At 38.2% G+C, this 18,754-nt stretch overlaps 1 protein-coding gene across 1 annotated transcript in view; it reads right to left on the minus strand.

The window, feature by feature from the left end:
• SCARF1 (scavenger receptor class F member 1) overlaps positions 1 to 18,754 on the minus strand; it is a 509,524-nt gene that overhangs the window by 395,120 nt on the left and 95,650 nt on the right. Inside the window, exon 2 of the mRNA XM_044054355.1 lies at positions 8,298 to 8,359. Within this exon, the coding sequence (XP_043910290.1) occupies positions 8,298 to 8,359 (62 nt within the window). The remainder of the gene's footprint in view (positions 1 to 8,297; positions 8,360 to 18,754) is intronic.

The raw sequence follows: 18,754 nt of genomic DNA on the forward strand, positions 1-18,754 counted from the left end.
TAAAGAAGGACAGGCCATTCTAGACTTCTTTTCAGAAAGAAAGACAGTCACAAGATCACATACAAGAGTAGCCAACATGCATCTTGGGTAGACTTCCTCCTAGTAAGGAAAGGGCACAGGACTCCGTGATTGTAAAGTCATCCCCAGTGAAACAGTTGTCCCACAGCATAAACCACTGAGAACAGCATGTGTGAGGCAAGCAATGGTTAGGGAAGGCTCCAAGGTCAACAGAGACCAGGCTGAAGACCTGGAAGTTGACTGGAGAGAAAGTACAACAGTTTAAAGAATTACTCTGGGCTCTAGCACCTCAAGAAGAGGAGGAACTAGGTAGACTTTATTTATTTATTAACATTTGTTTACCGGGAAAGTCCGACTGTTCCAGAAGCCCATTTTCAGCAGAGGCCCAGGGAGAAAGGGTCCACAGAAATATAAGCAAAATACAATAATTAGATAGTACAATAGTATACATATAGTAAGATGCAGAATACACATCATCTAGTTAGCCTATACAAAGAAGTATCCAATACATTTTTCTAGTAGATACAGGTTCAAAAAGAAAAACACACAAGCATTTCAGCAAAGATCACTGGGAGAAAAATAAAATTAGTACTGTGTACATATTAAGTAATAGTTATGAACAAATGAGTGAGATTTCCTCTCTCTCTCTGTAGTAATAATGATGAGGAGAGGGAGAAAATGAGGTAAGAAGTGGACAGTGTGATGAGAGAGTCATAGATATCTTGTCAGTCAGGTTTGGTACAGGAGCAATGCCAGTTTTTGGATAGATGTTCAAACAGTAGTTGTTTGAAATTGGTAGATTCAGGTGTGTTTTGGAGGGTGTGGGGTACAGAGTTCCATAATTTGGCTATTTGATTTGAGAATAGGGCTTTACCATGAGTACTGTTAGCTTTGTTTACTGTGAGAAAGTTTCTGTCTGCAGATCTTAGACTTTGTGGGCATGAGTAGGGAACATCAAGTTCCTTGAAGGATGGGCAATTGTCAGGATGGAAAATGATGTTGTGTGTGAATTTAAGTTGGTAGAGATGGAGAAGGTGAGGTAGCTCGAGCCAATTTAATTTATGTAGAGCAATACAGTGGTAGGCTTGGTGGGGAAGGTTGGCTGCAAAGCAGGCAATTTTATTGTAGCAAGTTTCCCATTTGGTTAAGTCTGATTTTTTTTAAAGTTGGTAAAAGGGGGAAAGCATAAAGGAGCATAGAGAGGAGGAAGGTTCTGGATATGGCAAGTCTGGTATTGTCAGTGAGGAATGGCTTGCTTCTGTACAGTGAGCAAAGTTTGACTTGAACGTGCTTAATTGTGATGGCTCTGTGTTGGTCAACTGAGGTTGTTGTCAATTGTCATGCCAAGGAGTTTTGTATGGTCAACTGGATGGATGACTGTGTTGTTTGCTGAGGGAATGGTGAAAGGAGGGGTGGCCAGTGATTGTTTGCTACTGGTAAATAGCATTAACTGTGTCTTTTTGGGGTTGTGATTTACTTAGATATGTTTTGATGTCATTAAAAGCTTGCTGCGCTACAGTTTGGAGGTCTGGTAAGGTATCTGCTGAGCAGATTAAAGTTGAATCATCCACATACTGAACTACTTTAGCATGTATTGTGGATGAGGCTAGATCATTAGAGAAGATGGTGAAAAGAAGGGGCCCTGGTATGGATCCTTGGGGGACTCTGACTGAGATGGGCAGAAGTGGTGAGTTGAAGAAGAATGGCAGCTCCTCAGAACAGCATGTGTGAGGACTACAGAACAAATATGTGGCTGAGCCAGGTATGGAAATATGGTACATAAGGAAAACTGGTGATGGAAAGCAGAAGTCCAGAAAGCCATCAAAAGAAATGAAGAGTGCAGAAAAAAGAGGGAGATACAAAAGACGGACCAGGCTAAGAAGGAATACTGATTGGCTTACAAAGAAGCCAAGAAAGGAGTAGCAATAGCAAAGAACAGGGCATCTACGACAGTGGTCTCACCTTCGATAACCACACATCCAACACACAGGAGAAATCCCTTCTATGTGCACACCTCATCTTTCATCCAGAAAAAGGAGGTCATTGTCCCACTGTACTCATCCCTCATTAGACCCATTATTCTCAAGACATCTGCAACAACTATACAAGGCCATGACAAGCCCAGAGCTGATGGACATGCTACACATGCTCCAGGGATCTAAACCTTGTCATCACAATAAACAAAACATGCTGGAGGATAGTTCCTGACCCACAGACTCCCCAGACTCTGGAATAGATTGGATTGGATGGGAGAAAGGAAATTCACCCAGGGAACACGCAGTCACCCCTGCTAGACGAGGGGGGGAAAGTAAATAATGTGGAAAGGGCTGATAGCCTAGTACCAACCTATGAACCTATGAACCAAAGGCACTCTACCAGTTTCTGGGAAGTGACTCAATAGGTGGCACAAAGAAACTATATCAATTTGCAAGGCAAGGACAGAAAGATAAAGAAAATAGTCAGATACCCTTCATAAGGGATGCCAGCAACAACCTGCTCACCACTCCACAGGACATCAAAGGCAAATGGAAGGAGTACTTCCAGCAGCTTATGAATGAAGAAAACCTCCACAAAAGCTGTACTGCCCCAGACACAGCCTACGATGAGAGAAGAGGATCCCACCTTAGAAAAAGAAGTAAGAATATCACTGAGGAAAATGAAGTCAGGGAAAGCAGCAGGCTCAGATGAGGCCACAGCAAATACGATAAAGATTGGGTGAGTTAGGGGACAAATGTCTCCTGAAGGTACTCATAGCAGTATGGAGAGAAAGACTTATCCCAGATGACTGGAGAATAAGTACACTATTGCCAGTGTACAAGAACAAAGGGGACAGCCACAAGTGTTGCCAATACAGAGGTATCAAATTCCTGTCACATTGCATGAAACTTCTGGATAGGGTTATTGATAAACAGATATTGAGAGTGGTAGAAAGTAAGATGGGAGATGAGCAGTTCGGATTTATATTAGAATGCAACAGAACTGACCTGTTGTTTGCAGTGAGATAGATAGCTAAGAAAAAGCTAATGATGTGGAAAGAGTCCAAATGGAAAAAAGCAAAGGGAAAGCATATGACAAGGTCCCAAGAAAGCTGATTTGGGCAGTACTGTGGTGGTTTGAAGTCCCAGAAACATTTACAGAATTAGTGCAGGCTATGTACAAGGACCCAGTGACTCAAGTACGAATAGTGTTCTGTCTTAAAGAGGGGTTCCTAGTGGGAGTGGGTGTATACCAGTGTTCAGCTCTGAGTCCACTGCTGTTCATACTGGTGATAGACTACATTAGCAAAAAGGTCAGAGGGTACAGATCAACAAAGTTGCTGTATGCAGTCAATGTGGCATTACAGGCAGACTCTGAACAAGAACTTCAGCAAAGGATAGGGAATGGAATGCAAAACTGAAGGCACATGGAATGAAACTAAGCACAGATAACACAGTGATAATGGCAGCAAACTGGGAAATCAGGAGAAGCTGAGAATTGAAATATAAGGGAATATAATGGAACAGGTTAATAGCTTCAAGTATCTATGAGGGGTGGTTGAGGTGAAGGGAAATCTGAATTAAGTTAGAATCAGAGAGGCTGCAACCAACTGGCATAGAGTATCAAGTGTAATAGTATATGACAGAAGAATGCCAAAGGAGCTGAAAAGTAAGGTGTACAAAACAGTGGTGCAACCAGGACTGCTGTATGGTACAGAAACCTGAGCAGTAAAGTCATAGCAGTTCAGAAAGCTAGAGGTGAGGGAAATGAAGTGCCTGAGAAGGGTGGTAGAATACACAATGTGGGAGAGACAAAGAAATGAGGACATAAATGCAGAAGCCAAAGTAGCTTCAATTGTAGAAAAGATCAAAGAAAACAGACTACAGTGGTTCAGGCACATGTACAGAAAACAGAAAACAATCTGGTGAAGATGATTTGGGAAAGACAGGAAGAAGGTAAGAGGAAGTGAGGGTGTCCAGCAAAGACTTGAATGGATTGTGTGAGAGAAGATCTGTAACAGCCAGGCATGAGTGTCGAAGAAGGCAGTAGTGTGGCATTGAATCGAGAGAGATGGCAACAGTTAACACAACACCCTGAAGCCACGTAGAAAATGAGAAAAGGGGGGATTGGTGATGATAATGATGAGACTATTTAAATATCATAATGTCAGTGTCTGATTTCCTAAGATCATATATACAGCTAAGTCCAAAAGGATATGCAATAAATCAATAGGTTCAGCTATCCTATGATCGGATACATATTAGGCAGGAAATATCTAGGCACATTTGAAATGCTTATCCATTATTCCATTTTCCATCCATCCATCACAACCCCTTTTTCCCATTTTTGCACATGAAATCAGGGTGTCACTTCAAGAGTGAAAATAATCTGGGGCCAAGGTTTACACCACCAGGTGGCTAGCTCTGCCTCTGTTCTTCCATGCCACACAGTTGCACACAAACTCACGCTTATGGCCAATTTAGAGTATCCAGTCCACCCTACTGCCAGTCTTTGGAATGTGGGAGGAAACTGATCACCAGGAGGAAACTCATTCAAACACAGGAAGGACATGCAGACTCCACACAGAAGGCAGCCTAGACAATAATCGAACTAAGGAACCTCTTGTTGTGAGGAGACAATGCTACCCTCTTTGCCACTGTGCTGCTCTATTATTCCATTTTATTTTATTAGTATTTGTTTTCCAGAGTAGAGCACTGATCTCCAGGGACCTTTTTCACACTCAGCCAGGGAGCAGTGTCTCATTAAGTCACTTGCTCAGAGTCGCACAATTAAACAATGGAGGCTGAGCGAATCAAATCTTGTATTTCTGTAACCATAATTTTATGATGTATGAATAATTACAAAAATGTAACATGATCACCCCAGCCAGCACGCAACCAAGTACTCCGCAAACAGGTTGCAAAAACCCTCCAAGCAGTCTAAGCCTTTCAAGTGGGAGATTTGATTGTGGATGCCTTTCACATGGGGGATTTGATTTTCAGACTGGAGGATCTGAAGCAGCTGCTGACTTTGGAGGATTTATGTTTTATTGGTGTGTGTGTGTGTGTGTGTGTGTGTGTGTGTGTGTGTGTGTGTGTGTGTGTGTGTGTGTGTGTGTGTGTGTGTGTGTGTGTGTGTGTGTGTGTGTGTGTGCGTTTTATGTATTTACATATATAAGTACATACATACATAACTGTGTGCGTGGTGTGTCTGCCTCAGGGTGAGGCAGGGGATCAAGACTGTGTATGAGTGTCACACCTCTCAACTGTCCAAATTTCCATTGAAAGTCCAGATTTTTGCCTCATATTTTTGGTCTGTTTCTCAAAATTGTGGTTTTCTGGCAAATCACTGGCAAATCATTAAGGACTGAAGTAAGAAAATAATGGCAGATATATGAGGTTCAGACTTTGCATCCTTCAGGAAAATTCATGCTAATGCAAAACTTGTTATTCTATCAACTTTCTAAGTTTGTAAGAGCAATATTTAAAAAGTGTCTCTCTTTTGAGGCCTTTGTCCCCCCCCCCCATTATTTGTGGCTTTGTCCAGATTCCTTGGTGTAAGACGTTGAGAGGTATGGTGTGTGTGTGTGTGTGTGTGTGTGTGTGTGTGTGTGTGTGTGTGTGTGTGTGTGTGTGTGTGTGTGTGTGTGTGTGCGTGTGTGCGTGTGTGTGTGTGTTGGAGCAGGAATGTGTGTGTGTGTGTGTGGGGGGGGGGGGGTTGTGATCCAGGATGGATTGCAACAGGATGATTTGCTGCAGGATGTATTACAGCTCCAGGATGGAAGAATGATTTTCTCCAGGATGGATTATAGAAAACACAATTTCAGGTACAGTCAGTAATTACCCAATGTTAAAGTGTTATTCTTGCTCAATATCACAAAGTCCTTTTTTGCCAAGTCCTGGGAGCACTGTCTGGTTAAGTGACTTGCTCAGAGTCGCAAAGTAGGCAAATGGAGCTAAAAAGAGTCAAAGTCTGTACCGCTGACTACAGGAAGAAGCTCATTAAGAGCTTAGAGACTTAATTCACTGCACTAACTGCTGAACCTTCCTTAACTACTTCATTTTCTGTTAAATCACATAACAGTCAATAATGCTAGTCACTAGAGTTTCATAGTTGTTCAGAAAATGCATTTCATGTTAATTCAAGTTATCTGGCACGTATGGCTCTGGGCAGTTAACAGACTGCTTCGTGTAGTCAAAATTACAGGGTTTGAATCCTTCCACCTCCACTTGCCTACTGTGTGCCTTTGAGCAGTGCTATGTCATCCCAGAAAAGGGAAACTTTGTACAGTCAGTTTACTTGTTAGCAAATAGATAAAATGAAATTGTATTTAAAACGTGGGTCGTTGTCCAGAATTCTTGACCAAAGTTGAGAGGTATTTTTGTCAATCCCTTGTAAAATTTGTGGATTCTGGCAAACTGTCACAGATTGCAGTCATCAAATAATGATGCACGTGAGCTTCAGACATTATAACCTTCAGAAAATGTTTGCTAAATCAAAACTTTTTTTTTATTTTAGCAGCTTTTTAAGTACATTAGAAAAACATTCAAAATCTGTTCCTGATTTTGGGGTCTTTGTCTCTGATCTGAGCTAAGAAATCATACCGGTCAACTGTCCAGATTTTGACAGAATGTACACACTTTTGCTTCATATTTTTAGTCTGTTTTTCATAAAATTTGTGGTTTTCTGGAAAATCACAGAGAACTGAAGTCACTAAATAATGATATGCATTTGAGTTTCACAGTTTATATATTTCAGATAATGTATGTTAGCACAAATCCTATTATTCTAACAATGTTCTAAGTGTATGAGCAATAGTTAAAATCTGTCCCTTTGACCCCCCCCCCCCCCATATTATTTTAGGCTTTGTCCAGATTTCTTGCACTAAGAGGTTAAGAGGTTTGTAAGAAATTGAGAGGAAATGGGGGTTTGCAGCGGGTTGCACTGTATGGATCTGACAACAGTAGGATGAGATACATTTCTGGCCCATTATTTTCTGAATGTATCTATTTATTTGGTTTCAAACATTGAGGTGCAAAGTCATACATGCGACTTGATAACACTAGCTGTGCACACAGTAGTTGTGGGTATAAAGGAAGGAAGTGATTGCTGTAAACCGGAACATCGTATGAGACATGTTCTTTGGGTATGATCTTTGATTTCCTTATTTTATTAACTGTTGACAGTTGTTGTTGTTGACAGTGCATTTCTTATTTGGCTGTGAGTAAACTGTACAGATGACTCTTGCATTTAGTGCACTGTCCTGCACCTTTCACATAGATGCTAATTAGTATTTCACTATGTGCTCTTAGACTTTGAGTCACAGTTCATCTCTTGTAGATTAATCGGCTGCCAGATGCGTTTTCAGTAATGTGACTTTCAAGAAAATAGTAGTTTGCTGATGTTTTCAGTGTGAGAGAGTTTTGTTTAGCAAATGTCTGCCAGTGTTTTTAATGTAAAACTTGAAATAGCAGTTTTAAATTTAATCCAAATCTCTGTGATCATTATAAAGGTTGAAAAAAAAGAAAAGAAATAGTCTGTGCATGGGTACGTCTGAGCAGTGTTTTATTGTAATTGACTGCCAGGTAATAGGATACTGGTATGGCTGCAGGGGTCCATTCCATTACCCTGCCTACGGCCCCATTTGATCATGATTTGGCTCTACCTTCTTGTCAAGATGTAGGAGGAGCAAACATTAACAACCTCCACAGATGCTTGAATGATGATTGCTGTGGTTGGTTCTTGCCCACATGCTGGGGACTTCCCAGTAGCAGGGAAATGAATGGACTCAAGAACCATGGGATAGTATGTGTGTGTATCTTATATATATATATATATATATATATATATATATATATATATATATATATATATATATATATATATATATATATATATATATATATATATATATATATATATATATATATATATATATATATATATATATATATATATATATATATATATATATATATATATATATATATATATATATATATATATATATATAATATATATATATATATATATATATATATATATATACACACACTCACACACATACATACACACACTGTTATATGATAACTAAAACAGTTTACTAATGTCTGCCTATTAATACTAATAATGCAAGATGGTGCTTCACCTCACTAAAATGTGGATTAATCCCAAAGTAACTACTATCATATTTACATTTATGGTTAAGCAGAAAAAAACTGTCTCTTGCAACTGAACAAGCTTCTAGAAGATATTGTGTGTGAGCATCTTCTCATGTTTAACAGATGTCTTATTGTACTTACGGATGGTGCATTCAGTTCCTTGCTGTTTCCAGCCTGAGCAGCAAAATGGAGCCATTGAGACACTGTAGGGAAAATAAGAAAATACCAAGTTAAACATGATTTTAACCTTTTACCACAATATTGTCAGCACAAAACTCAGTTAACAGTGTGGTTAGATAATGTAACCCTCTAATGTTCTACAAATAAGCAGCACATACCTGGTTTAGTAGTGAGGTGACATTATCATATAACTTAATTTTAAAGCTCATGTGGTGCTGTAATGTTCTTGCAATATAATTACATTAGTTAATCTAGTCAAAGGATAGACATCTGAAAAATAGTCATCATTTAGTATACAGTGTATTACTGTCTATCTATGTTTAGTTAGCTGTCAGATATCTGTAAATCTTGTGTCTATTTATTGCATTATGTTTGGGAACCAGGGAAGCTTAGTCGGATGCAGCCAATTTATAACAACAGCCATGGAGAAAAGTCTCATATATATATATATATATATATATATATATATATATATATATATATATATATATATATATATATATAATGTGTGAGAGATTTGAGCAGACTATTAGAAGCACAATAAAAGCATATAAACAAATCTTAAAGAAGCAGGCAACATGTATGAAGAAATGTAATCAGACATGACTATTATGTACTGTACATACACTATTAGAAGCAATAGTTAAAATCATTAAGTAGGAGATGTATGTTCAGTCCGTACATTCTACAATGGCGCAGAAATTATGATTATACGACCCCCCCCCATTAATATTCAAAAACGTGCACGCTGACCAATCAGCGTGCACGTTGTAAATCAGAGTTATAGTAATGGAAAAAGGTCCGGTCGCCCAGACTTTTTCCATTACTATAACTCTTTTTTACAGCATCGGAGAACGCAAGATCTGCATTGCTTCACATTGTCTCACTATGTTAAACGAGTTTAACATAGCGAGACAGCTTTAAAAAAAGCAACAGAAATTCTCCGTTGCTTTTTTAAAGCTGTCTCGCTATGCTAAACTCCTTTAACATAGCGAGACAGTTTGTAAAAAGCAACGGAGATCTTGCTTTCTCCATTGCTTTTTTCCAAACTGTCTCGCTATGTTAAATGGGTTTAACATAGCGAGACAGCTTTAAAAAAAGCAACGGAGATCTTGCTTTCTCCGTTGCTTTTGCCCACAGCTCTGATGTACTGCGTAGGCATACGTATGTGCAGTACATCAGAACTGCCGCAGAATACCGGACCGATGTGGAAGGGCAGCAAGGAGGCATTATACAATGCCATTATTTAAGAAAAGTAATTATTTTTTTTTCTTAAATAATGTCATTATATAATAGCAATAACGATCTTCTGGGTGTGGGTAATGCTGGATTTACCCACGGTTGGCTTTGTTTGGCCACTCGGGCTTCGCCCTCATGACCAAACCACACCAACCGTGGGTAAATCCAGCATTACCCACACCCAGGTGTGGGTTATTGTTATAATAATGCTTATATTTCTCAGCAAATGGTGAACATGAGGATGCAAAGATCGGTTTAGACTGACAAGGATATTTGCAGAGTGAATAAAAAAGGACATTAGTGTCAAGAAAGACACTGAAGTGAATTTTAATGTTAAGAAAGACACATGCCTCAAACAGAAGAACAAGGGGAATAGATAGTAAGTGAGAAGCATCACTCAATGCAAGCACTTAGGTGGATGTAGAACAATATTTTTATTTTATTTTATTTTATTAACCAGGACAGAACACTAGTTAACCTTTGACCATTTACAAGTTCAGCCTGGGAGCTAAAATAAAAAAATTAAATGAAATAAAGCAACAACAGCATGGCTACAAACTTACATAGTTTGCTAAGAAAATTTAACCTAAGATAGCTTATAAATACAATGAACAAGATATGAAATGATTATGTGTAATGTAATGAACTGAGAGGAAAAAGAGTGAGTTCACGCAGCACAGGAAAATACGGAGTTCTATTGTCAGAGAAGAGCTGGAGTGGGAAGAAAGTAGTATGTGTTTTATGATGTCCTTCAATAATTAATAGCAAGAGTATGGAGTTTATGAAAGTGCTGGCTTTTGTAATGTAACTGAGCTTTTTTGGAAGCAAATGCATGTTGCATATTTAAAGAGGAACTGTTTGACTTCCTTCCGGAAAATTGTAAAAGACTGGGAGAGACTCCAGGATGTAGAGGCCAAGGATGGAAAAACTGTGGTCGGTGTAATGGAGCTTAGTTTTTGGTTTTTATAGTGAGGTTACATTAGGAGCTAAGGTTGTAGTCAGAAACCCATGGAAATAGCTGTCTAACAAGAAACAGGAAAAGCTGGAGATTGATTAGTTTGACAAGTAGATACCCTAGGAGGAGTTTTGTTTGTGAGTGATGGGTAGTCAGTGGCCTTGGCAAGGACCTGGCAGTGGAGTTGCTCTTTGGAGAGACTAATGAATCTGTAAATGTTGTTTATACAGGTATTTATGGTGATTTTTTTCTGGAAGCTGATGCTACCAGAGGAAGGCCATTTTCTTGTTGTGCAAGGAACACCACTTTACTATTACCTGATTTTGCTTTGAGGGAGAGAAAGTGAGAAATCTTGGTGGTCCAAAATAGTTCAGAGTTGATTTTTGCTTTTGTAAGTTGTACCAATCAAACAATACTCCTAGGTACCAGAAATGGATAGTGGTCTTTGAGGGTATGGTATTGGTATGTTTACTAAGAATCACCAAAATCCACAGCCACAGTACCCAAATCTCCAAAAAATGTGGTTAAAAGCAGTAAGTTAAGAACAGCACATTTATTGGTACATAATCTGAATCACACCAAACAGCAGCAAACAATAAACCAAGCGCTTTCGCTCGGTTATTACCGAGCTTCTTCAAGGTTAAAAAATCTGTTGTGTAGTCAGCCATGTTAAATACTAAATGCAACATCACATGACATACCCCCCCATGTGAATCATCCCTAATCAGTTTCTTAAAAATACAGTGCATATAAACTTTCCTTAAATATTAAATATATATTCCAATCCAAGAATCAAACTCAACTTTAAATTCAGTAATGCCAAAAAGGAAAACCTGTTAACTGAACTTACTAAACAACTGAAAGAAAAAAATGCTGAACAGAGTTTTGGGTTGCCTGGCAACCAGTTGCAGTTTTCTGATAAGCACAATAGGGTCACTTCCTCTTCACCAACTGTTACGAATGGCAGGGCGGATGACGTCAGTTCCGGTAACCATTTGCGAGACAATTCACAACGTGGCACGTCTTCCACTAAAAATGTTGCTAGTGGTAAACCAAGAAGAGACGACAATACAAGGGACACAAACAAGGATTTTAACTTTGGAGCAATGACTGAAAAGCAGTTCCATTTTTAGCAAGGTACTGTAGACTCCAATTTTAACAGAAACATTGAGAATAACTTTAATTTGTTTAGAGACAAGTTATATGCGCTTAAAAACAACCAGTTGGAGATAGACTACTTAAATGAATGCATACAGGTTAACAGGGTTCCCAAAGGTCTTCGTTTATTCAAATTTCCTAACTGTGTGCACCCAGGGACTGAATTGTATGACAAGTTATGTGACATTTTTAACAATGCGGGTATAGAAATGTTGAAACTAATGATTGCGGAGTACCAATCCAAGGCTGAACTCTTATTGAAGGAGCTGACCGCTCTTAACCAAAATGTTACTAATGATGTGAATTTTGGAAGGGTTAAAAAAAGCTATTACAATGTTTTTTATGAGGTTGACCAACACTGTTTAAAAGTTTTAAATAGGAAAATTAAGAAACTTGACAGGGATATGCACGAATACCAGGAAGGCTTAGCCTACCCTATTTACAGAAATGGTGTTTGGAGAAACAACTATGACACTGTGTTTGTGGAAGGGGATAACATGGTGGAATGTAATAATAAGGGTGTTAGGGTTGACAATGAACCACCCAGGAGGAGTGAAAGAATTGCTGAGAGGGGCAGGAAACAGTCCTACCAGGATTTTCAGCACCCTCCCAACAGGGGAGTGAGGGGGATGGAACATCAGAAACAAGGGTGGAATCGTATACAGAAATAGAACCACTGGTTAATGTTTTATCATTAACAATGGATGAGGCCCCTACTAAGAAAATTATTTTCAGAAAAGACAATTTTACAATTTACAACTTCACTGATTGCTTGCTCACAGATGAGCATTTCACTTTATTTTCAAAAGGTTTTACCTTTGTCCCATCTAGTCCCTTTGACACCACTAACACATTGATAGATTTTAAATTGTTCATTAGGCAGCTAAACCTTTCAATATTTTTTAAGGGTCAACCCAGTACCCATTCAGATCTCACCAGAACTAGCACCTTTAACCCCCCCACACATCCATCTCTTAAGATATTTGAGGAAATGGTAGAGAGAGAAATTAGAACAGCTGGTAAAAACATGAAAAACAAGTGCCCATTGAACCTCAGTAATGAAGAATTCCAGTTGATTGGGAATTTAAAGCAGGAAAAATGCCGGGTTATGAAACCTGACAAAGGAGGGGGTGGGGTGCTAATGTACCAGTTAGATTACGATTTCATCCTGCAAGGAATGTTGCAGGATGTTGAACAATATGAACTGGTGTCCCTTAATGAAATTAATTCAGCTTATGCCAAAATTAGTTATTATTTATACGACCACCTCTTGCAAGGCACTATTAATGAGCAGCTATACAACTATTTTCATGTTATGAAGCCAAGGGTACCAATAATATCTGGTATTCCAAAAACACATAAAGGCCTAGCCACTCTAAGATTTAGGCCCATTGTTTCTGGGACAGGCAGTATTACGGAGCCCTTAGCAAAATTTATAGATCATATAGCCAAAAGAGTCTTAACACCAATTACACATATTTGCAAAGACTCCTGGCATTTCTTAAAAGTTATTAACCAACAGATGTTTAGTCCAGAGCTATACATGGTAACCATTGATATTATAGACCTATTTCCAAGTATCCCTCGCATAGTAGGACTTGAATGGTTTAGGCAAACCCTTACGCTTGACGGTACGTTAGCTAGCAACGTCATCAATTTAGTGGTGGACTTAATGGACACAGTTTTGACAAACAATTTTATTTACTTTAATGGAGAGTTTTTTTGCCAAAAGAAAGGCGTGGCGATGGGAGCATGCTGTGCTTCGCTATACGCTAATTGTGTACTCTACCATTGGGAGCAAGAATTTGTGTTCAATACACCATGGAAAAAGTTCATTACACATTATACCAGATATTTAGACGATATTTGCCTACTATGGAAGGGTTCTATTAATGACCTGAATGGGTTTTTGGAACACATCAATGGATGTACTGATTTTCTTAGATTCACTCACAACATTGACCAAGATGTTTTACATTATTTGGATGTAACATTAATTAAGGACTACGCAAACAGCTGTTTTCATTCCAAACTTTTTAGGAAGACTACCTTTTCTAATGCGTACCTTCATTTTTGTAGCAGGCACCATTTTTACCAGAAAAAAGGGATGGTTAAGGGCCAAATGATTAGAGCCTCGAGAATGTGTAGCACTTTTGAATATTTTTTGGTGGAAGTCAACACACTCCGTGGCTTATTTATAGAAAAAGGATATCCAGTCAACTTGATTGATGGATTGGCCCAGGAAGTTACTGATAACAGGGAATCTAGGTATTACCCTCTACTAGGTACCGGGTTAGCCAGTACGGAGTTGGTGATAGACAACAACACCTCCAAATTTAAGAATAGTTTTGCATATACATACTCTTTAGACTCTCAGGTAATAGAACAGGTCATCTTAAAGTATTGGCCTATTATTTCAATGAATGAAGATATAAAACATCTCATCCCTTCAGTGCCAGGTTTTGTTAGAAAAAGAGGAATGAATCTGAAAGAATTTTTTGAGAAAAATAAGGCTGTTAAGAATGAGTCCACTAGAATGAAGAAGGGTACCCATAGATGTGGTTCATGTAACCAATGTGCCTTCATGTTGAATAAAGATGTTATTTCTATCCCTTCTAGAAATTTTAGATACAAGTTTAAACAATACTTTAATTGTGCCACCAAAGGAGTGGTATACCTGGGAATCTGCCTACATTGTTACAGTTTTTATGTAGGCAAGACAGAAAGGCTTTTTAGAAGAAGAGTCTATGAACATCAATATGATATTAGTAAGGGTAAAATGACCAATGCCTTTTTTAAGCATTCACAACTATGTGAAAATATGCAAATTAAGTTTACAATTCTAGAACAAGTGACACCCGACCCACGGGGAGGGAACTGGGAAGCTAGGTTGGAGTATCGGGAACTGTTTTGGCAGCTTAGACTGGACGCAATTAGACCACCGGGCATGAATGACGCCTTGAATATAAACAGTGTGCTCAAATTAAGAAGGGCACGATTATAATAGGGGTTCTTGTAGACTGCTTAAATTTCCCCATTAAACACACTGGTATTGGATGTACTTGCAGTTCAGCCTAATGCCTTAGTTTGGTTACCATGTGCTGTATTGGTAATGAAGATGTTACATTTATTTACTTTCATGGTTTAGTTTAATATTTATTATTGTCATGTTCATTACCATTTATTTTACTATTATTTTTTATGTGTTTTTACATGTGTTGTAATATATTATATATTTTCCTTTTTGGCATTACTGAATTTAAAGTTGAGTTTGATTCTTGGATTGGAATATATATTTAATATTTAAAGAAAGTTTATACGCACTGTATTTTTAAGAAACTGATTAGGGATGATTCACATGGGGGGTATGTCATGTGATGTTGCATTTAGTATTTAACATGGCTGACTACACAACAGATTTTTTAACCTTGAAGAAGCTCGGTAATAACCGAGCGAAAGCACTTGGTTTATTGTTTGCTGCTGTTTGGTGCGATTCAGATTATGTACCAATAAATGTGCTGTTCTTAACTTACTGCTTTTAACCAAATTTTTTGGAGATTTGGGTACTGTGGCCGTGGATTTTGGTGATTCTTGGTCTTGTGTTCACATTTTATGTTTACTAAGAGTTATTTCCCAGTTGTGAGCACTTTGGAGAGCTTTTGTGTGGTTCAGAAATGCATACATTTTTAGCATTTAAAAGGAGTTTCCATTTAGCTAACTGGTTGAAATATTGTGATTGTTGGGATATATAATCTTGTGTTTCCTGATTGTGTTGTGGAAAGAGTGAGATCTATAGATCACTATGTTATCACCATAAAGGATAATAGGTATGTGTGGAAAGTTGCCTGGAAGTGAGATGATGAGTAAAGAGAAGAGACTAGGGGCAAAGATTAATTATTGGGGTACTCCTGAGATCAGGGAGGCTAGTTTAGACTGGGCGATATGTATTTTGGCCATGATTTCTCTTGAGGGTTCGGTTACTAATGCCAGCCACCTGTGAGAGTTAAATAGGAGTGTGTTGTCTGCAAGATCAAAGGCTTTGGCAAAGTTAATAAAGATTGCCCCAGTAAGGTTACCATTATCAAAGTTGTAAGTGTAAACATGGTTGTCAGGGTAATACGACTACACCAAAAGCTGTTAGGGTAATACAACTACACCAAAAGCCATGTTGTTTGGGAGAAAAGGTTTTGTAGGTTCAATAATAGCTGCATAGGTGGTACTAGATTAGTTTTTCAAACATTTTTCCGAAGGTGGGCACGACTGAAACTGGGCAAAAGCCATTTGTGTTGGCTTGTCTGTTGGATGTTTGAAGAGGTTAGATGTAAGCTATCTTCTGGAAGGATGACATAGCGCTGTGTAGGAGCTAGTTGTTGTAAAGGATTTTGATTGGGCATACTAGAAAGTCTTTGCATAGGGAGATAAACCATCACCTGAACTATTAGATTTAGGTGGTGTCTCTGTGGGCAAAATCAATGGTGTGGGGCCTGCTATTTTCTTTTGATTATTTTCAATTACTGAAGATTTGAAGATTCTTTATCTCTTCTTGAACCTTTTCCATAAGTAAAAAGGAATATTCCACTGATGCTAGGCTACAAGTGTCACTTTAGGATCTATGGGCAGCTTTGTCTGAGTGTTCTTTGGCTTTCATATGCCATTAAACATTTGCCGAAAATGAACAGATTACTTAATTTGCATAAATAATCTATAAGTAATCTGTGTCTATTCTATATATTTTCAACGCTGCTTTTTATATTATACTCTTCAGCATCTATATACCTCTATGGTTTGGCTGTAGAATACCATACTGAGTTAGTTTCTTTGCCTTATAACATGCTGATGAGGATTTTTGACACCTTCCCTTTAACTTCCCCATGAGCTCTGCATTACAAACTGAGTTCTTTCAAACTTCTCTGTACCACATGACATGCTAATCACTGTGCTCACTCATTAGTATTTAAAGGTTATTGCCTCATCCATTCTACTGTCGGGGAGACTTAAGCCTGATAAAAGAGAGGAAAGACACTCAAATGCCAGTGTCACAAGGCAAGCAGGCATCACAAAGGTTTCTGAGAATGATGCAGTATCTTGCAAAAATTGTACCTAATATGTCTGAGATAACTATGCACATAAGAAAGCTGTTAGAGGAAGATATAACATGGTAGTGGAGCGAGGAGTAAGCTGAAAGTTTTGTAATGCTGCAAAATCTAGTTATAGGTGTTACAGTATTAAAATACTGTGATATCAGCAAGCCATTTGTAAGGTAATTAGATACCAGTCAGAATTGTATAGGAGCGGTAATCCTACAAGAAAACAGACAATTTGCCTAAGATTTAAGAGTGATTACAGATGTGCAAATGAAATATGCTCAGACAGAAAATGAACTGTTAGCAATATTGTATGGATTCAAGAAATTCCATTGAATAAACATATGGGAAAGACATTCATCTGGAAGCAAATCACTAACTCATGCACAGCATACGCAGTGTTCATATAAGCCACCTTCTGGATTGCAGAGGATGCTATCTACAGAAATATGATATGATATAAAAATGATATACAGACCATGCAGGGAACTACATGTAGCAGCTACACTGAGTACATCAAATTTAGCAGAAATTGTGAAGAACTGCTAGAGGAATAATTTCAGTTCTTTGGGTAATGCCACAGTTACTAATGACAGAATAAAAAGTAAAAGAATTTCAGAGATGAACTGATATGGACAGAGAAAAGGAATTCTAAAAGATTTGCAGTAAAAGAATGGCCTGAGTATGCAATGGGGAAAACGTAGAAGGCCCCCAGTGATCATGTCAGCCACTAGGAGATTGATTAGCTCTTCACACAGAAATGTCCTGAGTGCGGGATGCAAAACATCTCCATGGCAGTCTGTATGATAACCACTTTAGTTGGTTCTCACCCTTGTACTGAGAACTTCACAGGAGTGGGCAAATGAATATACTCAAGACCAGTCGGAGAAGGTTTGTATAGTTGACCAACATGGAAGGAAAAAGGTCAGAGAAAATACTAATGTGTTACATGCTCTGCATAAACCCACAGCTTTTAAATAGGTCAGAGTCTGTTTCTTCTGAAAGCCTTTCCTTGGATCATCATCATTTCTTATTCCAGAGATTATTTTGTCTTTTATTAATGAATCATATAATTTACTGAATTCAGTCTTTGGTTCTTTACTTCAGCTCAGTAATACATACGTGTACAGACAAAAAGCCCTAAGTGATGGAAGGAGCTCCTTCAGGTGAATTTTATGGGTGGTGTGAAAGGCTCCATAATGAAATAGAGAGTTTATGTTATATTCTGGCTATATAAATGTAGAAGAGTGATCGTCCAGGTCTGCTGTGACATGTGAAGATATAGACAAGTCATGAGTTTGAGGATCTTGGGTTTCATTGTTAGGACTTCTCAAGGCAGGGCATTTCCAAGTATAGTTGGAGAATATATGAATTTACAGATTAATTTAAACTTCAGTAAGATAGGTTGGCCAGTTCCAGTCAAGCAAAGAAGCAAAGTGCTTTGGAATCATGAATTTTATGCTTTGAGTAAGATGTAAATATTTGCAGCTTTATTATATGCAGTGCTAATTTTCAATAACATATAAGCTGGAGGGTTGGTGAAGGAACTGTGTGAATATAAAAGAGGATGAAGCAGCATGGCTTGACTTGTCTTTCCTTTATGGTGTCATCCATGAAGACATCCTACACATGGTGATAAGATTTTGATTTACAGGTATAATGCCTACATTGGCAAGAACATCACATTTTAAGAAGTGATCCAGTTCAGCTGGCTGTATATCTGTGTGGAACAAGGATTTTAAATAGAAGTTGCAACTGACTTGTGATCTACAGTTATTGCAATTTTTTTTGTTAAAGATCAGTCACAGAGTCATTTTTCAAATAGTAGTAAAATGTATCTGAATAATGTTTCTAGTATCAGCAGCTGTCAGGGCAAACCAGAGCAGGGCGGTTGTATGTACCTACTGATTGATAATGGATGATCCACATCGTTAGTCCATATAACGACTGAAAAGAGAAAAACAACTCTAGTGGTTTTGGCA

Source organism: Protopterus annectens, chromosome 13.part0 (genome assembly GCF_019279795.1).
Source record: "Protopterus annectens isolate FY-2018-M chromosome 13.part0, PAN1.0, whole genome shotgun sequence".
NCBI lineage: Eukaryota > Metazoa > Chordata > Ceratodontiformes > Protopteridae > Protopterus > Protopterus annectens.